Source organism: Patagioenas fasciata, chromosome 2 (genome assembly GCF_037038585.1).
Source record: "Patagioenas fasciata isolate bPatFas1 chromosome 2, bPatFas1.hap1, whole genome shotgun sequence".
NCBI classification, from domain to species: Eukaryota; Metazoa; Chordata; class Aves; order Columbiformes; family Columbidae; genus Patagioenas; species Patagioenas fasciata.
In genome coordinates, this window is record NC_092521.1 from 148,567,786 (window position 1) to 148,593,168 (window position 25,383).

At 35.4% G+C, this 25,383-nt stretch overlaps 1 protein-coding gene across 1 annotated transcript in view; it reads left to right on the forward strand.

The window, feature by feature from the left end:
• MALRD1 (MAM and LDL receptor class A domain containing 1) overlaps window positions 1-25,383 on the forward strand; it is a 296,432-nt gene that overhangs the window by 229,978 nt on the left and 41,071 nt on the right. The window contains exons 34-36 of the mRNA XM_071805517.1: window positions 2,959-3,160; window positions 19,292-19,567; window positions 24,872-24,997. Coding sequence (XP_071661618.1) covers window positions 2,959-3,160; window positions 19,292-19,567; window positions 24,872-24,997 — 604 coding nt within the window. The remainder of the gene's footprint in view (window positions 1-2,958; window positions 3,161-19,291; window positions 19,568-24,871; window positions 24,998-25,383) is intronic.

A 25,383-nucleotide genomic window follows, 5' to 3' on the forward strand; every position in this document is an offset into this window, starting at 1 on the left:
GGGATCCATCTTTCTAGCTTTTTCCTCTTTCACATGTTAACTTGTTTCCATTACCAGGCTGGCTTGTACACAGTTCATAGGATGCTGTGTAGGGAGGTTTTGTGGTCTCTGCAGGCACTAAGCACCACACAGCTGTAGCTCCCCAGGGATCTATGGAGCTCATATCCATGAGAATTTGCTGTACTTTTCAAGTGCCATGTATGATTACGCAGGTCAGCAAAAAACTTGTATACACTAAATGCACTTCCTGACCCAGAAGATGCTTCATAATCTCAGTGATGTGGGTAACCTCAGCAAAGAATACAGTATTAACTCTTGTAATTATTTCTTCACCCTCTATGGGCACAAACTATGAGAGAATAAGATCTGTAAACTGAAGGAACAGACTCCTTGGGCTTCCCAATTTTCTGAGTCAGTTGTAATCTCTTTTGAATTAGTATATATTTTGAATTATGTATTGTTATTTTAGAAATTTAAGCAAATTTTTTTAAGATACATAGAAAACAGAACCATTCCTGGCATAGTTATGGATAGATAGAGACTTGGAGAAGTTAAGTAAAATATTCAGGAGTACTTTGGTGGAAAGTGGGATTGATGGATTTCCCCAGGAGTATACATGAAAAATGGAGCAGAGCTGGGAGGTCACCTGACAGTTCCTATGTACCAGTTTAGAGATTTACACTAAATGCTATCAGTTTCCACAGGTTACCTATGTGTTTGTTATGAGAAACCGTACACTATGTTTAAACTTCAGTCAAACCTGAGAACAGAGCCACACAGATTAATACAACATATTAACTAATCCATAGTAATAACATATCTGCATATCCTTACTGTACAGTAAATGTGAGTTAAAACTCAAAGAAAAGTAAGACAAGGCATATAAAATTACCTTACATCTATGAGAACAGAAGCTACTGTCATCAAAATGTTGCATTTCAGACCAAATTTGACTTGCTGCCACCTCAGACCCAGTGACCAGTATGCATACAGCAGATTTCATGATAGTTTTATTGTTTGTGCTGAGCTTGAGTTGCAGGGTTGATCTTTATGTACACAGAATATATTCACGCTCCACCTGAGACCAGGCTCAGTATGGACATGATGCAATTTTTCTGTACATAGACAGAACTGCTCAAGCAGGCCACATGCTTTGAAGTTTTTACTATGAAAACCTTCTCCTACCAACTTAACAAAAAGGAATGGAAAAAAAGCATCTGATTTTAAGCAATGGTTCAGTCTTTAACCATCCTGTTAAAAGAGACTCTACCATTGTCTTCAAATGTTTTTGATTCTGCTCTCTTCCCCAACAGTTATTTGTGCAGCCATGAGACTTCACAATCAGGTGTCTTGAAAGTGATATTATCTCAATATTAACCTTCAATAACCAGAAAATACCACTGCATGACATAGTAATAGTTAAAACCACACTACCATTATTATGTGCTGTAAAATTCTAAATCACTGAGTTTTTTATATTTCATGGTTTGTAAAATAGTGAATAATTCCAGTGACACACATGGCTGTTGACTCATAGTCCTAACCTCACACGTAGAGTTATTCTACTTAAGGGTTTCAACTTATTAAGGCTTTAGAGTCTGATAAGGTTATTACACAGAGGTTTTCATTTTTTTATGGGTTGAATCAGCCATTTCTTCTCAACACTTGTGCTTTTACCCTGCAAGATGTATGCTTTTAAGAAGACAGTGGCATGATATTGCTATTACACAGTCCTGTAACCAAATATCAGGCTTGAAGAAATTAGGTCCAGATTTGGACTACTGTACATCAGTTTTCTTGATGCTCCTCTCCTCCAAAAATGAAATAACTTACAAGATCATTCAGGCAACAGAGATACATTAATCAATACACCACCTTCTATAAAGTATGTGTTCACAGTGGCATTTGGGTTTTTAGGTTATTTGTCCCACCAGCTTGTCTGGAACAGTAAAAGATATGTAGTCATACAGATCATTATTATGGGTTGAAGTTTATAACTTTCTTGAGCCTTTGGTTTTGTGCTCCATCATTGAACTGAGGCACTCCAGTGGGAACTTACACCCATGGGTCAGTGGAAAATTAGTCTAAAGTCTTAAGAGAAGGATGTTTTTGAAAGGAATGAGGAGAGAATGATTAAAATATTCAGTCCCTAAAATAAATTGTTATAATTTGGAATGGCTAGAATATGCTTACTTTCATTACTCCATTTTTTTTTTTTTCATTATTTCTGACTATTTTTAAATTGTATAAGGGTTTTGGATACCTGAGTAAGAAGAGCAGCTACCTGTGTAATATCCAGATTTTTTCTTTTCTTTTGTGCTTGGCATTAATTCATCAGTTGTTGGTTAATTGTGAATTCATTCATTGTCATTCTTATTACTTTCACTGTTTGATTATTTTGTCTATTTTTTATTTATGGCTTTCCTAAATATGCTTGAACTAATTTACCATGACTGCCTGAAACATCATAATAAATTGTTTTACCAGACTATGGACTTAATTCCGTAGATGTTAAGCTTTTTAGTTGTATCTCTAAAATCTTCACCCAGTCTACAACTATCTGGAGGTCACCTTTTAGAGATGAAAGGATAGCTCAAGATCCTTTTCAGTCTTTTCTTCAATGTTTCAATGAATTTGTGGTTGGGTCTTTACTCATTAACTTCTGTAGGTCAGGCTGAGACTGTCTGTGGGTTTTCCAATTAGTGACTGTATTAACTGTTCTTCTTATTTTGTTTTCATAGTAGCTCTTTCTTTTCAGCTGAACTAGCATTAGCAAAAATATTCAGTAACATTTAGTCATCACCAATAAGGTGTGGGTTTGAATTGTATCTTAGAGGGCCAGTAGTACCCAGGCAGGTACCTGCACTACTGGGCTTGGGCTGTGTTTCTCTGGCCAGCTGCACTCCTTTGTTGCTCAACGCTGACTCAGTTGCACCTCTTGGGTTTTACTTACAACAGGTATACGCAGCTGAAGAACATGGAATGGATATTCTTATGTGGTCTTCTACCAGAAATGAAGAAAACAAATGGATGTATGCAAATGTAGTCCTTTCCAGTAACAGCCCTTTCAGAGCTGTCTTCGAGGCTGAAGTGGGCTGGAGTGCATCCACCGAATTTGCCCTTGATGATATTTCTTTCACCCCAGAGTGCATTGATGGAGGTATGCTGTTACACAAATATATACAATACCTGTTTTCTTTTCAGAAACCAGAGGAAAATTGTGGCATTTCATGTTTCAGTGTATATCACACTTGAAAAAAATCATTTTTGTTTTGGTTTTCTTTTGAAATTATTCTAGTCCTGCTATGCTTTTACTTAAAAAATGTTGAAAACAAATGAGTGCAGCACAATCATGCAAAGAAGTTTGTGTTTTTCAAGGGAAATAAAAATATGTAAATGAAAGAAAGATCAAATTTATCGCATATGACTCTTGTGGTGAATTTTTAACGCAGGGAAAACAGCCATTATACCTAGCATAGGGACTTCTATCTATTTCTTGGCTGGGTGCAGCATCTGAACAAAAATATTTGCCCGTGGATTGTGGAAAACAGTTTTGTGTTACAACTAGCAGTTGATCATATGAGTAATTACAGCAACTCAGAATATTTCTGTCATTGAGGGCTTGTTAGTGTTTTTATAAACCATACTTCAGGGGGATCTATCATCATTCAACTGGGTTAGTTTTCTTCTGTATGAAAACAGTCAGAGAGGCCTTCATTTGAGATGGAAGAGTTTTATGTGGTATCAAAGTGGTTCATAATTATTTAAAAGACAGAATGTTTAGTTCTTTAATCTTTGCTCTCGTAATAAAGTATCTCTGCAGTATAGCAAATTTACTTTGCTGCCAGGTTCTCGGAGAATTTACAATCTTACTTCTGCTACACAAGCAGTGTAGTGACTTGAATTGTGAAACAAACAAACAAACAAAACGACCCAAAATCAGTGAAGTTTTAACACCTTATAACACTATGTTTAGTCTGTGACAAAGGTAGTGGCTTAATCTGCAAATGAAATATAGCATAGGATACAGTATCAGAAGAAAAAGATAAGTATATGCGTAAACAGATTCTAATAGGAATATCAGCCATTCCTTATTTTGAAGAGTCAAGAGGCGAAGAAAACCAAAGAAAGAAACAAATTTTAGTGTAGATCTTCACTGATAAGTGTCAATAAGGAATGAGATAGTTAAATGAATGTCAGTACAGAAGTTATAAAAATGTTCTTGAGTAACATTTATTTGTATTTTTGTATTTTTACAGTTCTTGTTGTTCAGATAGGATAGCCTGTGTGTGAATTAGTTGTCATGCTGTTCAAGAAGCTGTTTTGGTTTTTGTTTTAGGGCTGCTTTTGTGTTTTGCTTGTTTTTGTTTGGTTTGGTGTTGTTTTGCTTTGGTTTAATGACTAAAAGGTTCCTTGGAGAATTCACCACATGCTGATTAAGGCTTAAAGTGAAATAATGTATTCACGCAGGTGGCATTTGCTCAGTCTCAAACTGAAAAAAAGTTTTGTTTGCTTTCTCTGAATAATTCCACCAAAAGGCTCAGGCAAATGCTTCAGGGTGTTTCAAAACAATGGACTCAATTTGACATCACTATATCTTTGAAATTTGGTCCATCTTTTTGTAACAGCCTGTATTTGGAATGTTATTCTATTAGCTGCAGCCTATGTCCATAAACAAGTACTTGTTCTAGCTTTATTATGTTAATTACTCTTGTTAGCCATACCTTAAGAATTACCTAAGAAGTTTAATGCATTTTATAGCATAATAGAAAGTGAAATTTTCAAATTATACATTTTAAGTACCTCTAATTAACTGGAAGGCATAGGTATATATTCCAACAATGTATAAAAATTGGTTTTCCAATTTTAATGGAACTTTGGTAATTTATTATGAACAAGCATGAATTCAGAGAAAGGAAAACTCTTCTATGGAAAGTGTATGTTAAGGTATCCTGAAATAATCATAACTATAGAAATAAGATAACTTCTATGGAGCAACATTTTCTAATCACCTTCTTTTTCTCCAGAGATTTTCAGTTGCTGAATACTTCAAAGTATCTAACTTGTATCACACTCTGTCTTACAAATATGGTGTATCATAAGGAAAACCTTAAGAAAAAGTTATATTGGTTACTTACAATTTGTTGGATAAGTCAAAAGCTCATACCTTACCTACATGCAACCACTTAAAAATAAATCAAACAGTGCAGTCTTAGTTGGTCATCTAGGCTCTTTGTGCAGCTGCAGAAGAGGCAGATGGCTCAGAAGTAAACTTATTTCTTTCTATAGTAAACTGGCAATCAGCCTGGAATTGGTTCTTACAAGCTGCAACACTTAAAAGATAGAAATAGTAGTTTATCTTGCTCTATTCCATACTCTAACATTAGTATCTCATCTGAAAAAGAAACAGACCTTTTCTTGTACAGCTGACATGTTGAACTTAAATGTAGGATACTGGTCTTTGTATTCACTTTTATGTTTCTGACAATTTCTCTGAATTTTTATGGTGATTTCTAGAGCTATAGGAAAGATCTATACAAGAATTCTTTATGAAACATTGCTCTTTATAAATCTATTCTTTATCTTTGGGAAGAGTGGCATAAATTATATTACCCAAAAAGCAGCCCAGGCAAGTCTTCTGGTATGACCAATGATGGATATTCAAGGAAATGTATTAGAAGGACAGAATATAGTAAGTTCTGCCCTGCCCCAGTCTTTCCCAGTCTCTATTAATTTGGTGCTGAGACTTTCTGAAGCTCTGAAAGTCATGTTTTTTGATAAGTCTCAGCTGGTTTTTATTCTGTGAATAAGTCAGTTCTTTCTGAATATACACACACTTTTAGTTATTGGAAAATTGTTTCAAATTCAGTTGTTATTAGAAAAACATCAACATTCTTCTATCATCAGCCCCCTCCCCCAGTCTTATTGTCATACTTACTGTTGCCTTACTGTTTCTCAAAAAAAAAAAAAAAGGGTCTAATGGAAGGCAATCTCCTAGTGAGTTTGTGATTCTTTGTGATTTGATACACAATCTCTTCTCCAGACAAAAAATAATATCTGGATGCTGTTACTTACGCGTGTGCTGACACTCTGACTCTGCTTTTCATGATTTTGTGCTGTCCTGGGAAAAGTCCTATCCTGATAATCCTTGCTGACCATGTAGGCCAAATCTGTGCTTCTGAGAAGACAAGAGAACTACACAAAATCTGTGTAATAAAATAAACCACAGCATTTTAGGAGGAAGAACCTATATCTGACTTTTTAATACTGTTCCTGACAAACAGCAGCTACTTGGGAGGAGGTTCCATTTCTTACTAATATTTTTTGATAAGTAACTTCTTAAGAATTCAGATATAAAATTTGAAGATATTACCTTCAGTTAGTATAAAATTAGTGCCCTGTAGATATCTCAGCAACAATTTTCCTTAAGCAGAAATGGGTGGAAAGGTTTACCATCTTGACTGTCAGTCCTGTTTTGATTTTTGCTCATCATATTATTCAAAGACCTAGCTCAAAGAAAAGTATATTACCTGCACTACAGGTTTTATGTTCTCACTTTTGGAAGATAGCTTTGCTACTGCAGATCTTTTTCCTCTGTCTGAATTATTATCTTTTAGCTTGTCTTTAATTACTTTGGGTTTCCTGAGGCAACATGTTCTAAACAGAAGCAATCACAATTTAGCTGTTTGGGAGCTCTAAGCAATAAAGCATTACCAGCAGCTCCAATTCAGCAGTTGTTTTTATTAGTTTTAAGTAGTCAGCCCTCATTTGTCATGAGAGTTTCTACAGATCAAATAATATTTCTGAGCATTTAAACGAATTGTGGTCTTCTAGCTGATGCCCACGCATGGAGGGAGCTGCAGTGCCAGCTATCAGTGGCACAGGATCTGCTTAGTTCAGAATCAACTGCTAAATGAGATGCACTCTTACCACTTTTTGAGGTCCTTTGTTTTCTGCTGATAAAGGAGCGTGAAGATCTTATATTACAGGAACTAGTGTACCTTAGGGACCAAATAATTTAGTTGTTGCTCAGTTCTAACCATCTTCTTTAAACTTTTAAGAAATACCTTGATTTCTTTTACAATGACTTTATTTTTATTTAATACATTTAAAAACAAACAAGTTAAAAAACCCCTTTCCATTTCCAGTTTCAATTGGACTAAGAATATCAAAGTATTGAATTATATTTTGTATTCACTAATATCTGTCTCAAAGTATTTTCTAGTTCAGCTGAAATAGGAGACATCACAGAAATTCTTAAAATTTCTCTTGTGCTTAATTTAAATCACAGCATTAGCCCACAGATGTTTAACACCCAAACTTTATTCTGATTATATAAATCAGAATGCTGTGTTTTGTCACTCCTTACTGGAGAAATAAACTAGATGAACAAAGTCTGTGGAATTTAAATAGTGAGGTATTAGTTACATAGTGTTTTTATTAGGAGACTATTCTCAGAAAAAAAATAAATAGTAAATATATTTTGTGACCTCCTTCAGAGATCCTCCAAGCAAAACATTTGTGCTTGAGGGTCTTCTGCTGGAAGAAGGTAAATCTCAGCACAAAATCAAAGCTGACTACTGCTTCAGCCCTTTCATGTGGTGAGGTTACCTGCTATCCCTGCCTTAGCAACAGCTCTTCGTGAACTTATACTTCTAAATAGTACTGCTTTTAAGCAATTGCTTTATGCTTTGGTTTATTAAAAAAGAATAGTGTTGATGCTTTAAGTTTAATATTTGGGCTGCATTTTGGGTATAAAGAAGAGTACAAACACCATGCACTGCCCTAAGCTCTAAAGAGTCTGAGAAACCAGTCATGCTTTCAGCATTTATCACCAGTTCTGTATTAACATTGCTTAGTGAAATAATTAAAAATTTGAAGAAAATAAATCCAAAGGTGCTTCTGTGTCTTCTACTCTTCCTTTCCTTATCATACTGTAGTTTTTCATTATTTTTTTTAATTCTGTCTGTTTTCACATTTTACTCACTGCAACTACCCAGTACTATCTGAACTACTTCTTTTCTTCTGCTCTACGAACTACTTTTTGTCACTTTTTCTTTTAAATCCTCTTCTACTTCTGTGCTTCTCTTTTTCATCTATTCCTTTCTCTTGTCTTTACAAATATTTTTTTTTTTTTAAGTCTTTTTAGCCTACCAGATTAATACATGAGAAAGGACTGTCAGTGTTATAGATTTTGCTTTGCAACCTACTGCAGCTTCACTTTCACCTGAAAGATTTGCCTGCAGCAGAAAATAACATTATTTAAGGATACATGGGAGATTAAACGGTAACTGAAATAATGCAAAACAGCACAGACAGGACATATTTTTCTCTAACTCTATTTAATCTAAGCATGGTGAAGTTGCTCAAAAAGCAATGCTATTTCCCAGACTGCTGTGTGTTGGCTTTTTCCTAATGTTGTCACAGTTCTTGACTTCGCCACACAGGCTACCAACAAAAGGGTCAGATTTGCCATTTATGTACTGAAGTGGCAGTAAAATTTTCCGGGGTTGCTGACAGCTTTCACTTAGGTGAAAAGTTTGCTTTGGCATGCCATAACTCATCCAAGTCTTCCCATTGCTCCATAGACACAAACATAGACACAAACTAGACCTGTTGTAAAGGCTTTAAATAATCCTTACATTGAATGAGCTTCCACTTGTCTTGAAGAAACAAATAGAAGCAGCGAATCAGATTCTGTGAATCACAAGACTGGATTTGGCTCTACATTCAAGCTCAAGCTGCCTAGTACTTTAAAGGTTTTTAAAAAAATGCACACAAAGGCTTCACAAGAAATTGAGTCTTTAGTTTCTTTGAGCCATCATAATACAGTCATGAAAGGCAGCTAGATACATTCCTATAGGTAATTTTCCCTAACTTTCTAGAAGAGTTGATATTGCAAAGATGTGCTTGGACAAAGCAAATTATATTTCAGTCATGAAATTGAGGATAGATAACTCAGAACTTCAGGTCAGACATAGTAAATAAGGAAGAGGTCCAACAGTTATGGATGCCTGGGAAAGAGTATAAGAAAAGGGGTACTACACATGCTGTTTTCCCCCAATACATTCCCCATTGCCTGCCATTTGGAATTCAGAGTCTTCCTGAGCTGTACATTGTCTCAGAATAGTGATCCTCTGGGTTTGTTTTTTTAGTTTGAACTTGTCGGTTGCCCTTTTAACACCAGGGAAATTTTTAGTATTTAGGAATTAAGTTATATGCTGATGCTTGTATGAATCTAGGCTTATCATCATGAACAGAATAGCTGTTCAGTGCTTTCTCATTTAGGTTATGAAATGCATAAAAATGTTATTTAAATCTTGGTGATTCACTCTTCTGTCTGGTGGGTAGGATTTCTTCAAAACTTCTCCATGTTGCAGTTTCAGATCTCACAACAGACATTTGCCTGACAGACCCAATACTGAAGTAGTTCTTTCAGAGCAAACCAATTTCCATTGACTTCCAAAACCAGCAGAATTAGGCCTTGTCTAATATCCATATGCAATGTCATACCAAAAGTGTATGAAACGTGCAGGTTCAGGCACCAAGCTGAGCAGCATGTCCCATGGACCAGAACTAGACCATTCTCATTATTCGAGGTGGAGGGAAATGGACTTTATCACTGACATCTTCTAATATAAACTGTCTCAAACCATTGCTCATAATTAAAATGTAGCAGAATGAAGATTGTTGCTAATACTTTTTCACTGAAGTAACGTGGTAAAAGAATTATACTTCCATATAGCATAGATAGCATAAAGAAAGAGTAAAAAAAAAAAAAGTCCATGTGGATAATGAGCTAATGGTCACTGTTTAAAAATCAACCACTAGTCTGTGCTATTATAATTTTAGGTGCTATATGGTATTTAATTTCTACAAAACATTAAGTAGCCATTCTTCAGAAATAAAGCCCATTGTGATTTCAGATTATAAATCACAGAGCAAAGGTACCGATGCTTGGAAATACTAATTTCATAAAATCTTGGCTAGTCATTATTTATTTGTTTGTCATATATTGAAAACTTGTTCTCCCTATTTTATCTCTGTTTCATGGAACACGCTCTTTGAACATTGATTGTCTATAAACCTTTCCTGCTCGTCTTGTCACAGACTTCCATTTGCTTCACAACACGATCTGTGTGTTTATATACAATGACATGATCTTTAACCACATTATTGAATACTATTTTATTCAGAGTACCCTCTACTTTTCTCCAATACAGTGAAATCCCTGGTAAGAGAGTTTAATATTTTGTTTTCTCCATGCACATTATTCAGATACCCCTCCGAATGTAGAATTATTTATCTTTATGAAGCAGTTTTCTATAGAGCATACAGCTACAGTGCGTGACTATTTCAAAAATATTTGATAATTACCTCCATAATTACTTCTTATTACATAATGCTATCTACCTGCCAACTAAAAAGAGAATGAAAGAAAGTAACCTCTATAATTTTGGCTATCAGATTGGAAATGTCCAAAATGGTTTTGGTTTCCAAATCATAAAAAGAAAGAATTCTGAACTGAAACACAAAGCAAAATATAAAAAGGCCAAAATGTTTCTCTTGCACAGCCCCTAAACAAGCAGGCCAGCAAAAGCATTACGGGCAAACTAGCCAAATAACCAAGCAGTCTAGAAACCATCCAGATAATGTTATATGCTCTCTGGTACTTTTGGTAGATCTTATTTCACTCGATCTTATAAGAAAAGCATAACTGACACCTGTATCTAATGAAGAGACAACAACTCAAAAAGTGCACGGTTTTTTTGCATGTGATGTTTGTGAAAAAAAAAATAGCCCAGTGGTGCAGAGAAATTCTTGCTGAAGGGTGTGCATCAGAGTATGCACATGTGCATGTTAAGCAACAGTGAGAAAACTCTGCAGCAGAACAAAACTCATCTGACAGAGGCTGAGATGAGGTCAATGATCCATCTCTGAAACACCCACAGACTGAATGCAGGAGACACTGAAAGGGTTAACTACTGGAGCTGCTGATACTGCAGTGTTAGATCACTGGGAAAAACTCTGTAGCGGAGACTTAACTTCTGATTTTTTTAACTTGCAGAGCCATGGGAATCACTGTTAGCTTGTCTGCTCATGCTTGCAGTGAAGCAGAAATATCTCGCAGGTTGAGAGCTCAGGGAATTTCTATCCTCAAGAGCAAGAGAAGATTCAGGGGGAGACTGACTGTAAAAACAAAGGAGGGGAAGAGGAAAAGGAGGTTAGTAGTGATAGACGACTGAAGATACTCGGGATATTTGCAAATAGTTTCTCTAGTTAATTAGTTTCTCCTAGAAACTAATCAGAATATGCTTTAGATTCTCATTGCTTGGCAGACATAGGGCATTTCTGTGTTTTGAAAGGGTAAAAATTATGATCCAGGGCAGAGTACCTTAGATTTTTCAGCCTGTTTCAGTATCCTTCAGTGCACAGAACTAGCTGGTGGTGAAGCCACAATTTTACACGGATTTCACAGGAAGGGAAACTGGGAATAAATTTAGGATGAGATAGTTACACTAAATAAACTAGCACAATTAATTACAAGTCCTGAATGCAATTATATTACATATGTTTAAATAAATATAATACCTTGGTCCAAATCTTTCAGTTTCTCTCTGTCTTCTTATACCTGTACAGAATACTAAAATTTTCTGATTCAAGCAGGATGTCTTTTGGGAAATTAAAAATCTTTGGATTTATTAATAGTGGATGAAAATAATTTCATAAATATTGAACTTCCAAAACCCATCTGTTTACACCAAAAAACCCCAAGCAAAACTCAAATCACAGAGATGGTATTTTGCCTTGCTAAGTTTGCTCATAAAAATCAACATATTTCCTTGGAGGGATAGAAAGAAATAATTTTTGGATTTAATAAGATTCATTATTCCATCTTAGAGAGAAGAAAATTCTCAAATTCTTTGTTATGTAAAACTTACCCCTCTCCTAAATAAGAGTAAATCACAAGCTCAGATTTATCTCAGAAATTTTAGAGTTTACCATAGTTTTCTTCATTGCTCCTAATAAATAAGCAAAGAAATAAATCTATCACAATAGTGAATGTAGCTAGCAATTTCTGGACTGTTCTTAGCAGAGATATGGCAAATATTGTCATATTTCTGTCACAGGTAGTTAGTGTATTCCAGCCAGAAGTGGTAGTTCTCTGAGTGGAAACTATAAATCATACCTTGATTTTACTGGCAGTAAACTTGTCTGTTTTCCATTCTGTTTGCTTGTGAGAAAACCATAATCATTTAAAATAAATACTTCACAGACATATAAATCTCTGAAAACATTATGCCCAGTTCTGTTTTTGTTAATTCCAGTTTTGTAACAGGGTCTCTGGGATCCTTTTCAGCATCCTACCCCATAGTTCTGTGCTCTCACAAAGGAAAGAGATTTAAAGATTCAATTGGCCAGACTCAGCTTCTCCTTGTGTTTTTTTGTCTTTTTACAAGCTTTGAAATTAGCATTTTATTTTCTAGAAGAAAATAAAATTGATAAACACTCACAGACAGATTGTTAAAGTATTTGAACACCTTTAGTGTGGTTAATTTTTTTAACGTGGTTACTTTCTGGCAGCCACCTTAAATGGGCTAATTTTATGCCCTGATCCAATGTTTACTAAAGTGAGAGGACTGCCACTTATTTCAACTTAATTAATGCATTGGATTGGGCCTCTAATTAATTTATACTCTTGTCTAATGAAAACCATTGAAGGGGGTGATTTTTGGCCTCTTTTAACTACAGTTAATAAGCTCACTGTTTTCATTTGGTTTAGTAAGTGAAATACTTATCCAAATATATCAGACAGGTTCTTAGTTTTCAAGGATCTGATGCAAGGCCCACTAAAATCAATATGAGTTATTCCATTTACCTAAGTGGACTTCAGAGCAAACTCTGATACAACTGACTTAATGCTGCATAATAGCATGTGGCAACTTTATTTCATGCTTCCTGGTGTTGACTTTAATGCCAGTGTCTACTATTCTTAATTATAATTCACTGTTACAGGTGATATATAAATATAAATGGAGACATACTCTGTGCCAGAGATTTTGGTGTTTGAACAAGAAAGGTGGAAAATACGTGGATAGCACGGAGGTGTTGTTTCATTCAAATTAAGCATATTTGTCTGTTTCTGGTAGTGTGAATGGCTGTGTAATACAAACATTTATTTTAGATTAGCATTCAGGTAATAGCAATTCTGTGCTTTCTGGTGAGTGAATTCCTGTGATTCATGGGCAAAACATGTACAGTGCCAACCTGTGAAGTTTGGCATACAGTCAGGGTACAGGATCAGTACACTCCATGGATGACAAAGACAGTAGTACAACAAAGCATATGTGTACAGGAAGTGTTCATCAGACAACAGTAAGCATTTAATAAATCCCTATCCTGCAAATATGTAATTATGTCCTTGACGATGAGCACTTATTGACTTAACACTTTTCATGATGTAAATCATCAGCTCAGGAGCTTTATTTAGTGTAACTGACGTTTTGATGGTTAACATGTTGAAAAAAAAATTATCTAAAAGCATGCATTTTATTTGACAACAATGAAACACAGGTATATAACCTGTGGTTATTGCAATTCATTAAGCAGTACCTACCAAATTTGGTTTGGTTTATACACTGGTCTGATTTTTTGCTTTTTTGTATCTACATCAACTCCCTAATTTCTTTTCAAAGTGTGAGGATGTTTGTAGGTTAGCACTTCTTGGTCCTTAGGTTATAACTCACCCAGCACAGCTGCATGACTGGGTTTCCTAAAGAATTAGGACTGAATTAAAATGTCATTTTTTAGAACCTAATTAAAACCTCTTTTTTATGGTGTACACATAGACCTTATAAATACATTTTAAACCCTTTCTTTAATTTTGGGTATTTGCCATATGCAAGGTAAAAATAAGTGTAAAATAAAACACTGAGTGCAAAGTAAAATAAAAAAGGACGTGTGCTCATGATTCCTTTAGCTATAATGGAACATCAACAATTTGCTGCTATTTTTCATGCAGATCTAAATGGAGACTAAGTTCTCTGCAGAGTAAAGGTTATTTTCTCTGAAATTGTTTTTGATTAGTTTGCTTTTCATCTGTGTGAAAATACTGAATGTGTTCCTGAGGATCTCCATTCCTGCTTTTCAATGATCATGCAGCCTGGATACAGAAAGCTAAGCTTTTATCCTGTGTTCCTTAGAACACATCATTTTCAGTAGATTTATCTCCAAATCCTTAAACAGCTTCAAATAGATCCTGCTTTTTACAAAAGTAACCTGTACAATATCTCCTCCACTCCTGAATGTGGTCTGAAAATGAGAGCCACACAACACTCAAATGAGTGCTGGGTTGGGAACATCTTTTCTGCAGTTGGCAAAAGGTGAGGGAAACATTTTTTGGCATGCTAGTATTAGGCGACTGTTGAATCTAATGATTTCAAGTGACAGAAATGGTCTGTGGGCCACAAAAGGAGAGTTCAATTTGGATCGAAAAAACACACTTCAGCTGCTGCTATTTACATAAGCTTCGTATATATCTACAAGAGTGGATGAAGTATTCATTTATATACATAAGTTTAAAGTTAGTTTCTACAACTGAGTCAGGTGAGAATACCCCTGTATAACTCAGCACAACGGAGAGTATTTATGAGTCTCCCATTAGTGACTGCTCATTTTTCACTGCAAACTACATCGCAGTGTTAACATTTTAGTTCAACTCTTCCCAGTGGCAAGAAAGCAGAATGAATGTTGCCACTCTTTAGAATAAAACATGTCAGTAGCAAATACTGCAATGATGAGCTTAATATAAATAATTACATAGACAGCAGCTTTGAATGCAAGTAGATTTACATTAATGTGTTGCTTGAGATTTCTTTTGAGTTGGAATAAGTTAATGATTTTCTAAATTAGTCAGTTTTAAATGTTAGCTATATACAGACTAATGTTTTATAAATTTTCAAAAACTTTTACCAGGGACATTTAATTTATAATTAAGAAAACTATTTTATGTAAAGAAAATAAATTGAATTACTTATTGTACAGTTTTGGTGAATCACAGCAATCGTAATGTTTTATAGAATATTATCTAGAGCACAATTTTCCTATTGCTTCTGAAAGCAAGCAGATGTGAACTAATTAATAAATAATGTGAGTTAGTAATCAAGGTGATATCCTTATGGTTTTTGAGGTATATTCTCATTTAATTTATCATTTGGATCTAAAATTATTTTGCTCATTTCAAGGTATCACTTTGGATTTTTATTGATGTACTGAAAGCATAAAATGAACATCAGCAACACCCTTAGTTAACCTTACCCCTAATTTAACCTCCAGCATAGATTGGAGACATTTTCACTGCTCTCAGTGAGTACTGAGTATGCAACTCAGGAAAGATTTCTTTCTAGGCATTATTTTCTAACAATGGTAGGGAATCATGATAGAAAATAATAATAATTTTAAAATGCTCCTTTTAGTAAAGCATTCAAGCATTTGCCTAACTACCGAATTTAGTATGAGATCATTTCCAGACACAAGCACTTTACATGATAAGGACCATAAGGTTAAACTGATCAGAGCTACCAAAGCCTGAAGATATTTTAACACTCAAAAACAGATTCACAACAAGCAAAACATTCAAGAATTATTGAGTTTGAGAGGTGATTTTAATTTTCAGAACAAAGCTTGGTAGAAACCTGTTAGCAAACTATCACGAACAGGACAGGTATAGAGAAATAAACTGGGTCAAAAATGCTCACAAATGTAGTAAAAAAGCAATCTTTTCTGCAACATGAACAAGTAACCATAGGATAGTACATTGTATTGGAACTGCGTGGGATTAATTTCCACTGCATAAGAACAAACACAAAAAAAACCTAAATCTGGACTACTCAATTAGAAAAGTGCATGCCTGAGTGGAACTGACTCCAGCTTAAGTCATATTTGCTACCTAAATGCCACCTAAGCACTGTGAGGAAAAGGGTCAGAAAAAACAGAAGAAAAAAAAATGCTATCTAATATAAATGTACTTTTTTAAAACTTTTTTTTTTCTCCAGAGCAAGTGCAAACTAAAAATATAAAATAATTCATTAAAAACAATCCATTTTGTAAGATTTGCTCTATTTTTAGCAGTACCAGTTTTATATCAACAAAGAGAGAAATATATATATTCCCAATGACTTTCAGTCTGTTTCCTTGTTATCTTGACAGAATCATGGCCTTATATGCAAATTCTTCATGATGAACCCAAGTCTAACATCTTTATATGCTACTATTATTATCTACTAAAATTTGGGAACAAAGAAGGAAAGAAATGCAAAATCTAAATTTATTTTCATTTATTCAAAAATAAATTTACTATGTGATCTATAATCATCTATCTAAACACCATTTTCATAAGACTTTTGAATCACAGAATCACAGAATTGGCTAGGTTGGAAAAGACCTCAGAGATCATCAAGTCCAACCCTTGGTCCAACTTCAGCCCATTTACTAGATGATGGCACTAAGAGCCATGTCCAATCTCAGTTTAAAAACCTCCAGGGACAGTGAGTCCACCACCTCCCTGGGCAGGCCATTCCAATGCCTGATCACTCTCTCCGTAAAGAACTTCTTCCTAATATCCAGCCTAAACTTCCCCTGGCAGAGTTTAAGCCCATGTCCCCTTGTCCTATTGCTAACTGCCTGGGAGAAGAGACCAGTTCCCACCTGGCTATAACTTCCCTTCAGGTAGTTATAGAGAGCGATGAGGTCACCTCTAAGCCTCCTCTTCTCCAGACTGAACAACCCCAGCTCCCTCAGCCTCTCCCCATAGGTCATGTGCTCAAGTCCCTTCACCAGTCTTGTTGCTCTTCTCTGGACCCGCTCCGGCACCTCAATATCTTTCCTGGACTGAGGGGCCCAGAACTGAACACAATACTCCAGGTGTGGCCTCACCAATGCAGAGTACAGGGGAAGGATCACTTCCCTTGTCCTGCTGACCACACTATTTTTGATACAGGTCAGGATACCATTGGCCTTCTTGGCCACCTGGGCACACTGTTGGCTCATGTTGAGCTTCCTGTCAATCAGCACCCCCAGGTCCCTTTCTGCCTGGCTGCTCTCCAGCCACTCTGTGCCCAGCCTGTAGCGCTGCAGGGGGTTGTTGTGGCCAAAGTGCAGGACCCGGCACTTGGCCTTGTTGAACTTCATCCCATTGGAATCAGCCCATTTTTCCAGTCTATCCAGATCTCTTTGCAGAGCCCTCCTGCCTTCCAGCAGGTCGACACTGCCCCCCAACTTGGTGTCATCAGCAAATTTGCTGATGATGGTCTCAATCGCCACATCTAAATTATCAATAAAGATGTTAAACAGGACTGGACCCAACAATGACCCCTGGGGGACACCACTAGTGACTGGCCGCCAACTAGATGCAGATGAAGTAGCATTACTGATTTTTTTTTATATTAATATGTTTATAAAACATATAATGAAAATTATTTTCAGTCCCATTTAAAAATACATGTCTTCAAGGGATTTATGATGTAATTCTGAGTACAAACAAGCCAAAAGATCAGTAGGTTATTATTTTCACTGTACAAAAATCCATTATTGTTTTTTCATGTTTAGATTATATCCAGTGTATGAAATACATTTTTCTAGTTGCACGATAGAGTTTAACAACACTAGTGGTATGAAAATATGTCAAGAATATTCTATTGTATGAAGCTTTCCAGTGTTGATTTTCTGACATGAAGTCAACATGAACATCAAAAGTTAGCAAATTCAAAGTTAGGCAGCAATTTGAGGTCTTTTTCCTTGAAACTGTTCCACAAGCAACACGATGGTAAAATACTACTATTATGTTTATCTGAATGCATTAGCAGTTCATTTTCTTGTACAAAACACTATTGTTTTTCATGATGCAGGTATTTTAGAGACTGAGCATGTTCCAACGAAGTTCTCCTGCTATAAAACCCCATCCTGGTATCACAAAATATAAAAACATACTGCTATGCCCAGTGGACTAGAAGTAGTAAAATAATGCCTTAATGTAGCAGCAGCTTTTGACTAATGAGGTTAGAGAGCAATTCTTGCACTGTTTTAAAGGGCAAACTAAAACCCACCCATGAACTTTTGCACATGGTCTGCTCTGCTTCAGTGCAAGTCAACTCCTCCTGTTCTTTACAGAGGTGGTGAAATTAATTCGTCTTTCTTTGTCTCTACCAAGCATAATATTTTTTATAATCACCTGTGGCAAATTGACCTAGAAAAGATTAAATACATAGAGTTAAATTCTAGAGGTGGTTTTGGTTTTGGTTTGGTTTTGGGTTTTTTGTTTTGTTTTGTTTCGTCTCATTTTGTTTTGGTTTTTCCCCAGTACATAAGACAAAAATTACAGGAATCATCACATTGCTTTTATGGGAGACACCATGGGTGTAAAGAACACAGCGTTAGCATAGCCAGCTTCTTATACATCAGTTTCCACAAACAGTTCTGATGCTTCTGCTGGTAAAAATCTGTTGTAATCATTTTCATTGGAAGAAAGACTGAAGTGCAGGAGAAAAAATCATTTGTATAAGGTATCACAGAAACTTTTTTCCACTACTTTTTCCAGCAATGCAGGTAAGTATGGGATATTTCTTCTGTTGTCAGCTGTCAGTTGAATCAAAGTCTGAAATTTAAAAATACTTCCTTGTTTTTTTTTCCATTTGTACCCTGGAAACTTTTATGCATTATATTCTTTGATTTAATTCTCAATCACATCAAGCTAAGATACAGAATCAGAGTGATAATAAACCATATCACCCTGATATAAAAATCCTTCTAGTTACTTTATGAAAATCTTTTTCTCGCTCTGCTGAGAGCTCAGCCCTTACCATTTATAATACCTTTCTGTTAAATGAAGTTCTGTGTTGATCCAGATTTTGTTCACCCATTCATTATATAAATAGAGGAAGATTGTAGCTTGAGGGCTATTTTAACCCTTTCCTGTTACACAATGAAAGATAAGTTTTTCTAATACTTTGATATTGACCCTTCTATACATACACAGCACAAGCAGTAACAGCAAGTGCTGAATTTAAACTTTAGAAGGAAATCTTGCAACAACAACAACTATGGAGTTAATATGATGTTTTCAGTAGTGCTTTCTGTACTTAGGAGCTGTGTTTTTATGCAAGTTTTTTTGGTTTTTTTTTTAAGTTTAGTAATCAGGATCAGCTGCATTCCTAGCAGTCCCTATGTTCACCTCAGAGGCATTATAGATAACTACTGAAAGAAGAGAATCAATAAATATCCGTTTTTCTTGTAGGACCTGCTGATCCACACCCTCCAACTTGCAGCAGTGACCAGTTTACATGTGCATATGTGCAGCAGTGTTTGCCCCTTGCTGCAAAATGCAATGGGGCTGAAGACTGCATGGATGGAAGTGATGAAATGAACTGTCCCATGGAGACACCTACTGCCACTTCTCCAGTTTCCTGCAAGCAAACAGAGTTCCTGTGTCACTCCGAAGGCTGTATCCCATCCCTCCTGAGATGTGATGGTGTGCCTGACTGCCACCTTAACGAAGATGAAGTTGGCTGCCGTAAGTTATTTTCATTGTTATAGTTAAGGTGATGCTAACTCACTTTCCTAAAACAGTGATGTGAAACAGAGCAACATGATGAAGTACAGTGTAAATTCACTATCCTCTCATCAAGAAAAACATTAATTGTATCACTTATAATGTGTTACCTGGAAAAACACTCTACATTTGCAAATAATTTTACTTATGCATTCTTACTCCCTGGCTATTGATTTAAAAAAATGCTTCAAATCATTTGCATTGTGTTTTTGTTAATTATTGGAAGCACTTCCACTTTTTTCCATAGATCGATCAGCTGCGTTTGCATTCCCTCATCTCTGATTACATCATGACAGATAAATAGACTTTCGCAGTTCTGTACTTCAGTAACACTCAAAGCAGTACTGACCTTTCAAGGATTTTGAAATCAAGTCTGTTCATGCAGTAGCAGCAATTTCCACTCCGACCAAGGAAAAGGGCTCACAAGCAAAACACAAGGCTTTGAACTGTAATTGTAATGAGATACCATAAAGCTTCAGATAGACACGAAAGTGTCTGTCCGTTTCAAAGTATTTTGTTATCGGCAGATTAACTGAGGCAAAATGTTTCATTTCAAGAAGTCAAACTAATTAGCTACATAGGACAAAAGAAAAAAAAAAAAAGGCGGGGGGGGCATTTTAATTATAAAAATATTTCTTCCTAAACTTCTCATTCTGTAGAAGTTTTTTTTAACATTTTCTTTTTCATCCAATCAGAACCAAAACAATTACTAAGTATCAGTTTCCAGTGAACTAGAAATTAAAGTTCTTCAATATTTTGTATCAAAACTACTGAATGCAGGCCACTGAACATGCCATTTATTTTAACAAATTACAAAGCCAGTACAGATTTTGTATACTATCTGTACATGCCTTTCCAGGCACTTTCATTTGGAAGCAGGCTCTGTGGTTTTGTTAGTAAAAGGCCTGATTTCACAGGTATCTCTTTATCTTCAATTCTACATGCCCCAAAGGCATGTAAAAATATTACATGTCCCTAAGTTCAGATAAACCTCATTAATCTTCATTTGGCACTCTTTCCTCCTTAATGTCTCCTCTATCAGAGATGTCCCTGCTGTATGCTAGTACATGTACATCCCAGATCCACACTACAGCAGCTAATGTGTTCTAGAATCCCAAAATCCAAAGACCACAAGATTTAGGATTCCCCAAACAATGCAGATATTGTTTAATTGCCTTTGACTTCTAAGCCATGCTCATGATATGAGGGGAAACTAGGTCCTAGTCTATTGAAAGAACAAAAATTCTCCATAGATATTGCACACCTTGGGAAAACTTAGCCAAATTTGTAATCACATTCTTACTACAAAATTCAGTTTGGACTATATAAACATGCAGGTGTTGACAATACAAGACAGAAATACAGAAGCAGCAACTGATATTCCTTCTTTGAAGAAGATGCTGGTTACAGGCAAAGCAAAAAGAAAGCAGTTAGTGGTCATTTGGAATGGAATATTTGAAAAGGTGATTACTGTCCCAGCTGGTTCTCCCATCAAAATGTATATGCCATGAAAGTGCAACATTTCATCTCTAGTTGTCTACTTTTAACATGTGAAATAGCATGTAGGTTTGTCAACAAAGAAAAGTCAGAGAGAAAAATTAAATATCTCACAAGTTGTATTTATTTTATTGAAATTTGTGCATAATCTATAAAATTGATTGCTGTGCTAGTAACTCCAACTTATGTGTACTGTCATAACAGCACAGCTTAGGAGTGGGTTTTTTCAGATTTTAAATTGAAATAGATTTTTTTTTTTTTCTAAGAAGTTATGAACACAAATTTTAAGTAGCAAAGTCTTGGTTTGGTTTGGTTTGGTTTGGTTTGGTTTGGTTTGGTTTGGTTTGGTTTGGTTTTCTTGGTGCAGGTAAAATTTCCTGCTTATTTTAGAAAATTTCAGCATAGGAATTACTGCCCCCTTCCATTTTGTGTGTGCCCTGTTCATTAGCAATTTCATTCATTTAAGTGTGTCAATATGTGGTCAAAAATGTTCTGGCTTTTGAATTCAAGGATTCATCAGAGAATGTTGTCTTCTGTGATGAAGACCAGTTGTCAAAATGCATCTTGTGTCTTTCAAAGATTAAGTATAAAGCCTAAAAGAAGGTCAGGACAAAGGAAAACAATAAAAAAAAAAAAAAAAGCATTAGTCAGATCTCTACTACAACCACCATTTCTACCACATAGATGCTTTTCTGCATGACATAGAGATTTATGCAGACATAATTTTCCATAGAATTCACTCAACAGTTATGTTGTACAATATTATATTAATACTGTTTTATACCTACTAATGTGATGGATTTTATTATTTGTTGCTTTTAACCATAAAATCTTGAAACTGTTTTCCAGTTATAAACGTTCTACTTGGCCAGCCTTCTTCTCGTTGTCAGTTTTAGTGAAGAGTACTTTATCTCACCTATTTAATATTTTTTTAATTGCCTGATTACAATAGTATCGGGTAGAAAACAAACACATTAACACCAATGGGGTATATATATTAATTTTTCTCAGACTCCAAGACCATCTGACAGAAATGCTAATAGCAATGAACAAAAAATGATTTCTCAGTTCTTTGTAATGTACCAAAACGTATCTGTTGTAGTCCTGTAAGTTTCAGCTACCTAGTAAATATTAAAAATTATGTACTTTCAAATTGGCTGAGATATTTTTATCCTTTCTACAAATTAAATTTGGACATCGAAAACTGAAATATAGGCAAAAAGCTGATGTTTTCACTTTCATGTCTTCACTGTTGTTCTTGCCTCCATTTAATGTCTTTATCCCAAAAATACTTGAAGGCCTCTCATGAAAATAGAAAATAACTAGCTGGAGTAATTTGAAGCTACTTGTAACGCTGTTAACAATAAGCAATATCAATTTTAGTTTAAGTGCAGTAAAAGAATAGCCTTTTTTTTAAAATGTATTCTCAACATTCTTTACCTCAGCACCAATAACTTAGTTCATTGTCCTTTCTGTCTGAAATTCTGTATCTGTGCAAAGTATTCAGCAGTCATATCCATTACTATGACTGTTCCCTCTGTAAATGATATAAAAATCTCAGTGCAATAAGCTTGTTCAAGGTAAAGGGACATGTCAAACCAACCTGATGGTCAATAGATATAAATGGACCAAAACAAATCAATCTTTCTTGTATTTTACCCAGCAGCCAGTCCAGAACTAGGGGAAGTAATAAAGGGCTATGTTACACCTTCTGTTCTTACACCAACCGCCAATGCAAGTTAGAGCCCAGGAACCAAATCTCTGCATCAGTCATATATATGGCAAACTACAAGCAGTACTCTATATCCACATAGTTTACAGCATCCTCAAAATACACGTGCAGACAAAAATGTTCTAAAACACATAAGAAGAGTGTGTTTTATGTCAAATTTCCAAGTTTGCTTTTGTTGAAGTCCTAGTCTGAATATGTAATTATGTTTACAGACTGGGTATTTGTGTGCAAATAACTACTTATGAAACTGGTTCAAATAACATTGGGACATCATCCCCCAAGTTGTAAAGGGTGTACAGGATTTGGTCTGATTGCACCAAAATAAGTATGAGATTAGTATTTGGTTAGGAAAGTGCAGCAGAGGGCATGAGACTCTCAATTACGTTCTGGAAAGCTGACAATCACAAGAGATAGATGGTAGGATATGCTACAAATGTGCAGTGATACTGTAATCTGGTGGGGTTTTTCAGTCTGCCACAACCTGTTCCACTGGACTGAATGGTCAAGGAAATGGAGAGCAGAAAAGGAAATTTTAATTCTTCTTGGTGTTGCTTTTATCCAACTGTCACTACCAGCGAACTCCCTCTGCAATGTGAAGACTTGTCCAGTCAATTGAAGAGACTTTGATTTGAATGCATGTGCAGAACAGTACAGTGATGGTTTAAAATCAGCCAGAACTTTAAAGTTCTCATAAACGTGATTTGGAATTGGAAAAACAGCAAACTAGTATTCTTCTACAATTTTTTCTGCAGACTTCAGTAAATGGTCAGTGCATGTAATTAAAAGGTTTGATCCCACAAGCCCTTACTCACATGACTAATTTCATATTTCTGAAAGAATATCAAAACTGGCAAGAGTTGACTGGCAAGATCAAAACTGGTTAGATTTGCCTCCATTGTTGTGGTGTAAATTGAACTGCAGTATTTTAAATTTAGCACACTCTTTCACCCTATATAGACCAGTGGTTTAAATTATAGCTGAGACTGTAAAAAATACATCCTCCAGCAGCCTGCCCATCCAGCTTGGGAGACTTATTACTGTGTATACTGGCTCTTGACCAGGAACAGGAAATATTACGAAATTTAGATGCTACAGTGGGGTATTTTTAATTTTCCTTGATTCTTTCTTCCACTCTGAACTCACAAGCTAATGTGAATATATCTAACTCTCATGGAGTCAGAAGAGTTCCCTCTGATTTGCATTAGCGTCATGGTGACAGAGTTCAGCTTAATTTACCTAAAAAAAGACCTTAAAAACAATAGTTTAAGGCAGCATAAGAGAACATTGTGTGAGATAAAATGACAAAATTGTATTACAGTCTACAGGAGTTTGCGAGAGTATCAGGCACATCCTGTAGAACAGTGATCCAGGAAATCCAGTGATTCAGTACTTGAGGGCTTATGTTATTCCAGCAAGATTTACCCCTCATAATTATTCTGGACAAATATAGAACATATTCCTAAATGCCCAAGAATAAAAAAGGTGTGCAAGTTTAGATTTTTCAGTATAGTATTTCTCTACTTTTTATATGTTAACTATCTTTTAGTATTTGGGTTCTTGTAATAGAAGAAAAATGCAGTGTGTTTTAAAGAGATGGACCGAATTTGAATTCACTACTGTTTTGAAATCAGGTACATCTTTTTGAAACACCCTGCATATAATATCTTTTTAAAATTTTTGTTTAAAAATTAATTCCATCATATTAAATCTAGGTTATGAATGAGAGATGACTGTTTGATGCTGTCTTTTTATGGGTTTTCATCGAGGTTTTGCAGCTTACTCTATCAATGTTTTAAGTAAAAACATCCCCCTTAACAAATTCAACAGGAAAATCCAGCTTCTGTACCACCTGTGGTCTGGGTTTTTTTACTGATTTATCTACTCAGTACTAAAGTTGTATGTCTTTGAAAAACTTGTAGAGGTCACATAGATGAAAGTTTATATACTATAGTACGAATCAAATTTTCTGGTAGTTTTTTAACAGTGAGGAAATGAAATATAGCTGATAATAACTGTCATTTTACTTTTCATTTCAGCCATTAAAGATTGTTTCAATGGTTCTTTGTTATGTGCCTCAACTAATCAATGCATAGCAATCTTCCAGCGTTGTGATGGCATTGCAGACTGCATTGATTTCAGCATTGATGAGTCCAGCTGCTCAGGTACTTAATTTTGCATAAAAATATAATTTGAAACTAAAAAGTATAGTCATTTCCTACTGAATCTTTAGGCAGCCATCTAACTTGACTGTATTCCCTCTGCTAAAACTTAATCCAGTTACAACAGGCATGAATCTTCCTGATGAAAGTATGACATAGATCAAATAGTGGTTTAGATTTGGGCTTTTTCTTGCTGTAGGGATGTAAAACTAACCTTCAGTAAAAGTAAATGTGATGATGTGAAAATCCATGTTAAGGGATGTTAAAAGTTGACAAGTGTATCACTGACATACTCGACTTATACAGCTTTACCCTTTTCAAGACTGATATCTCTAATTCTTTTCAGAGTGTAATTCTAAGTGTTAAAATTCTGAACATCTTTAATAAGA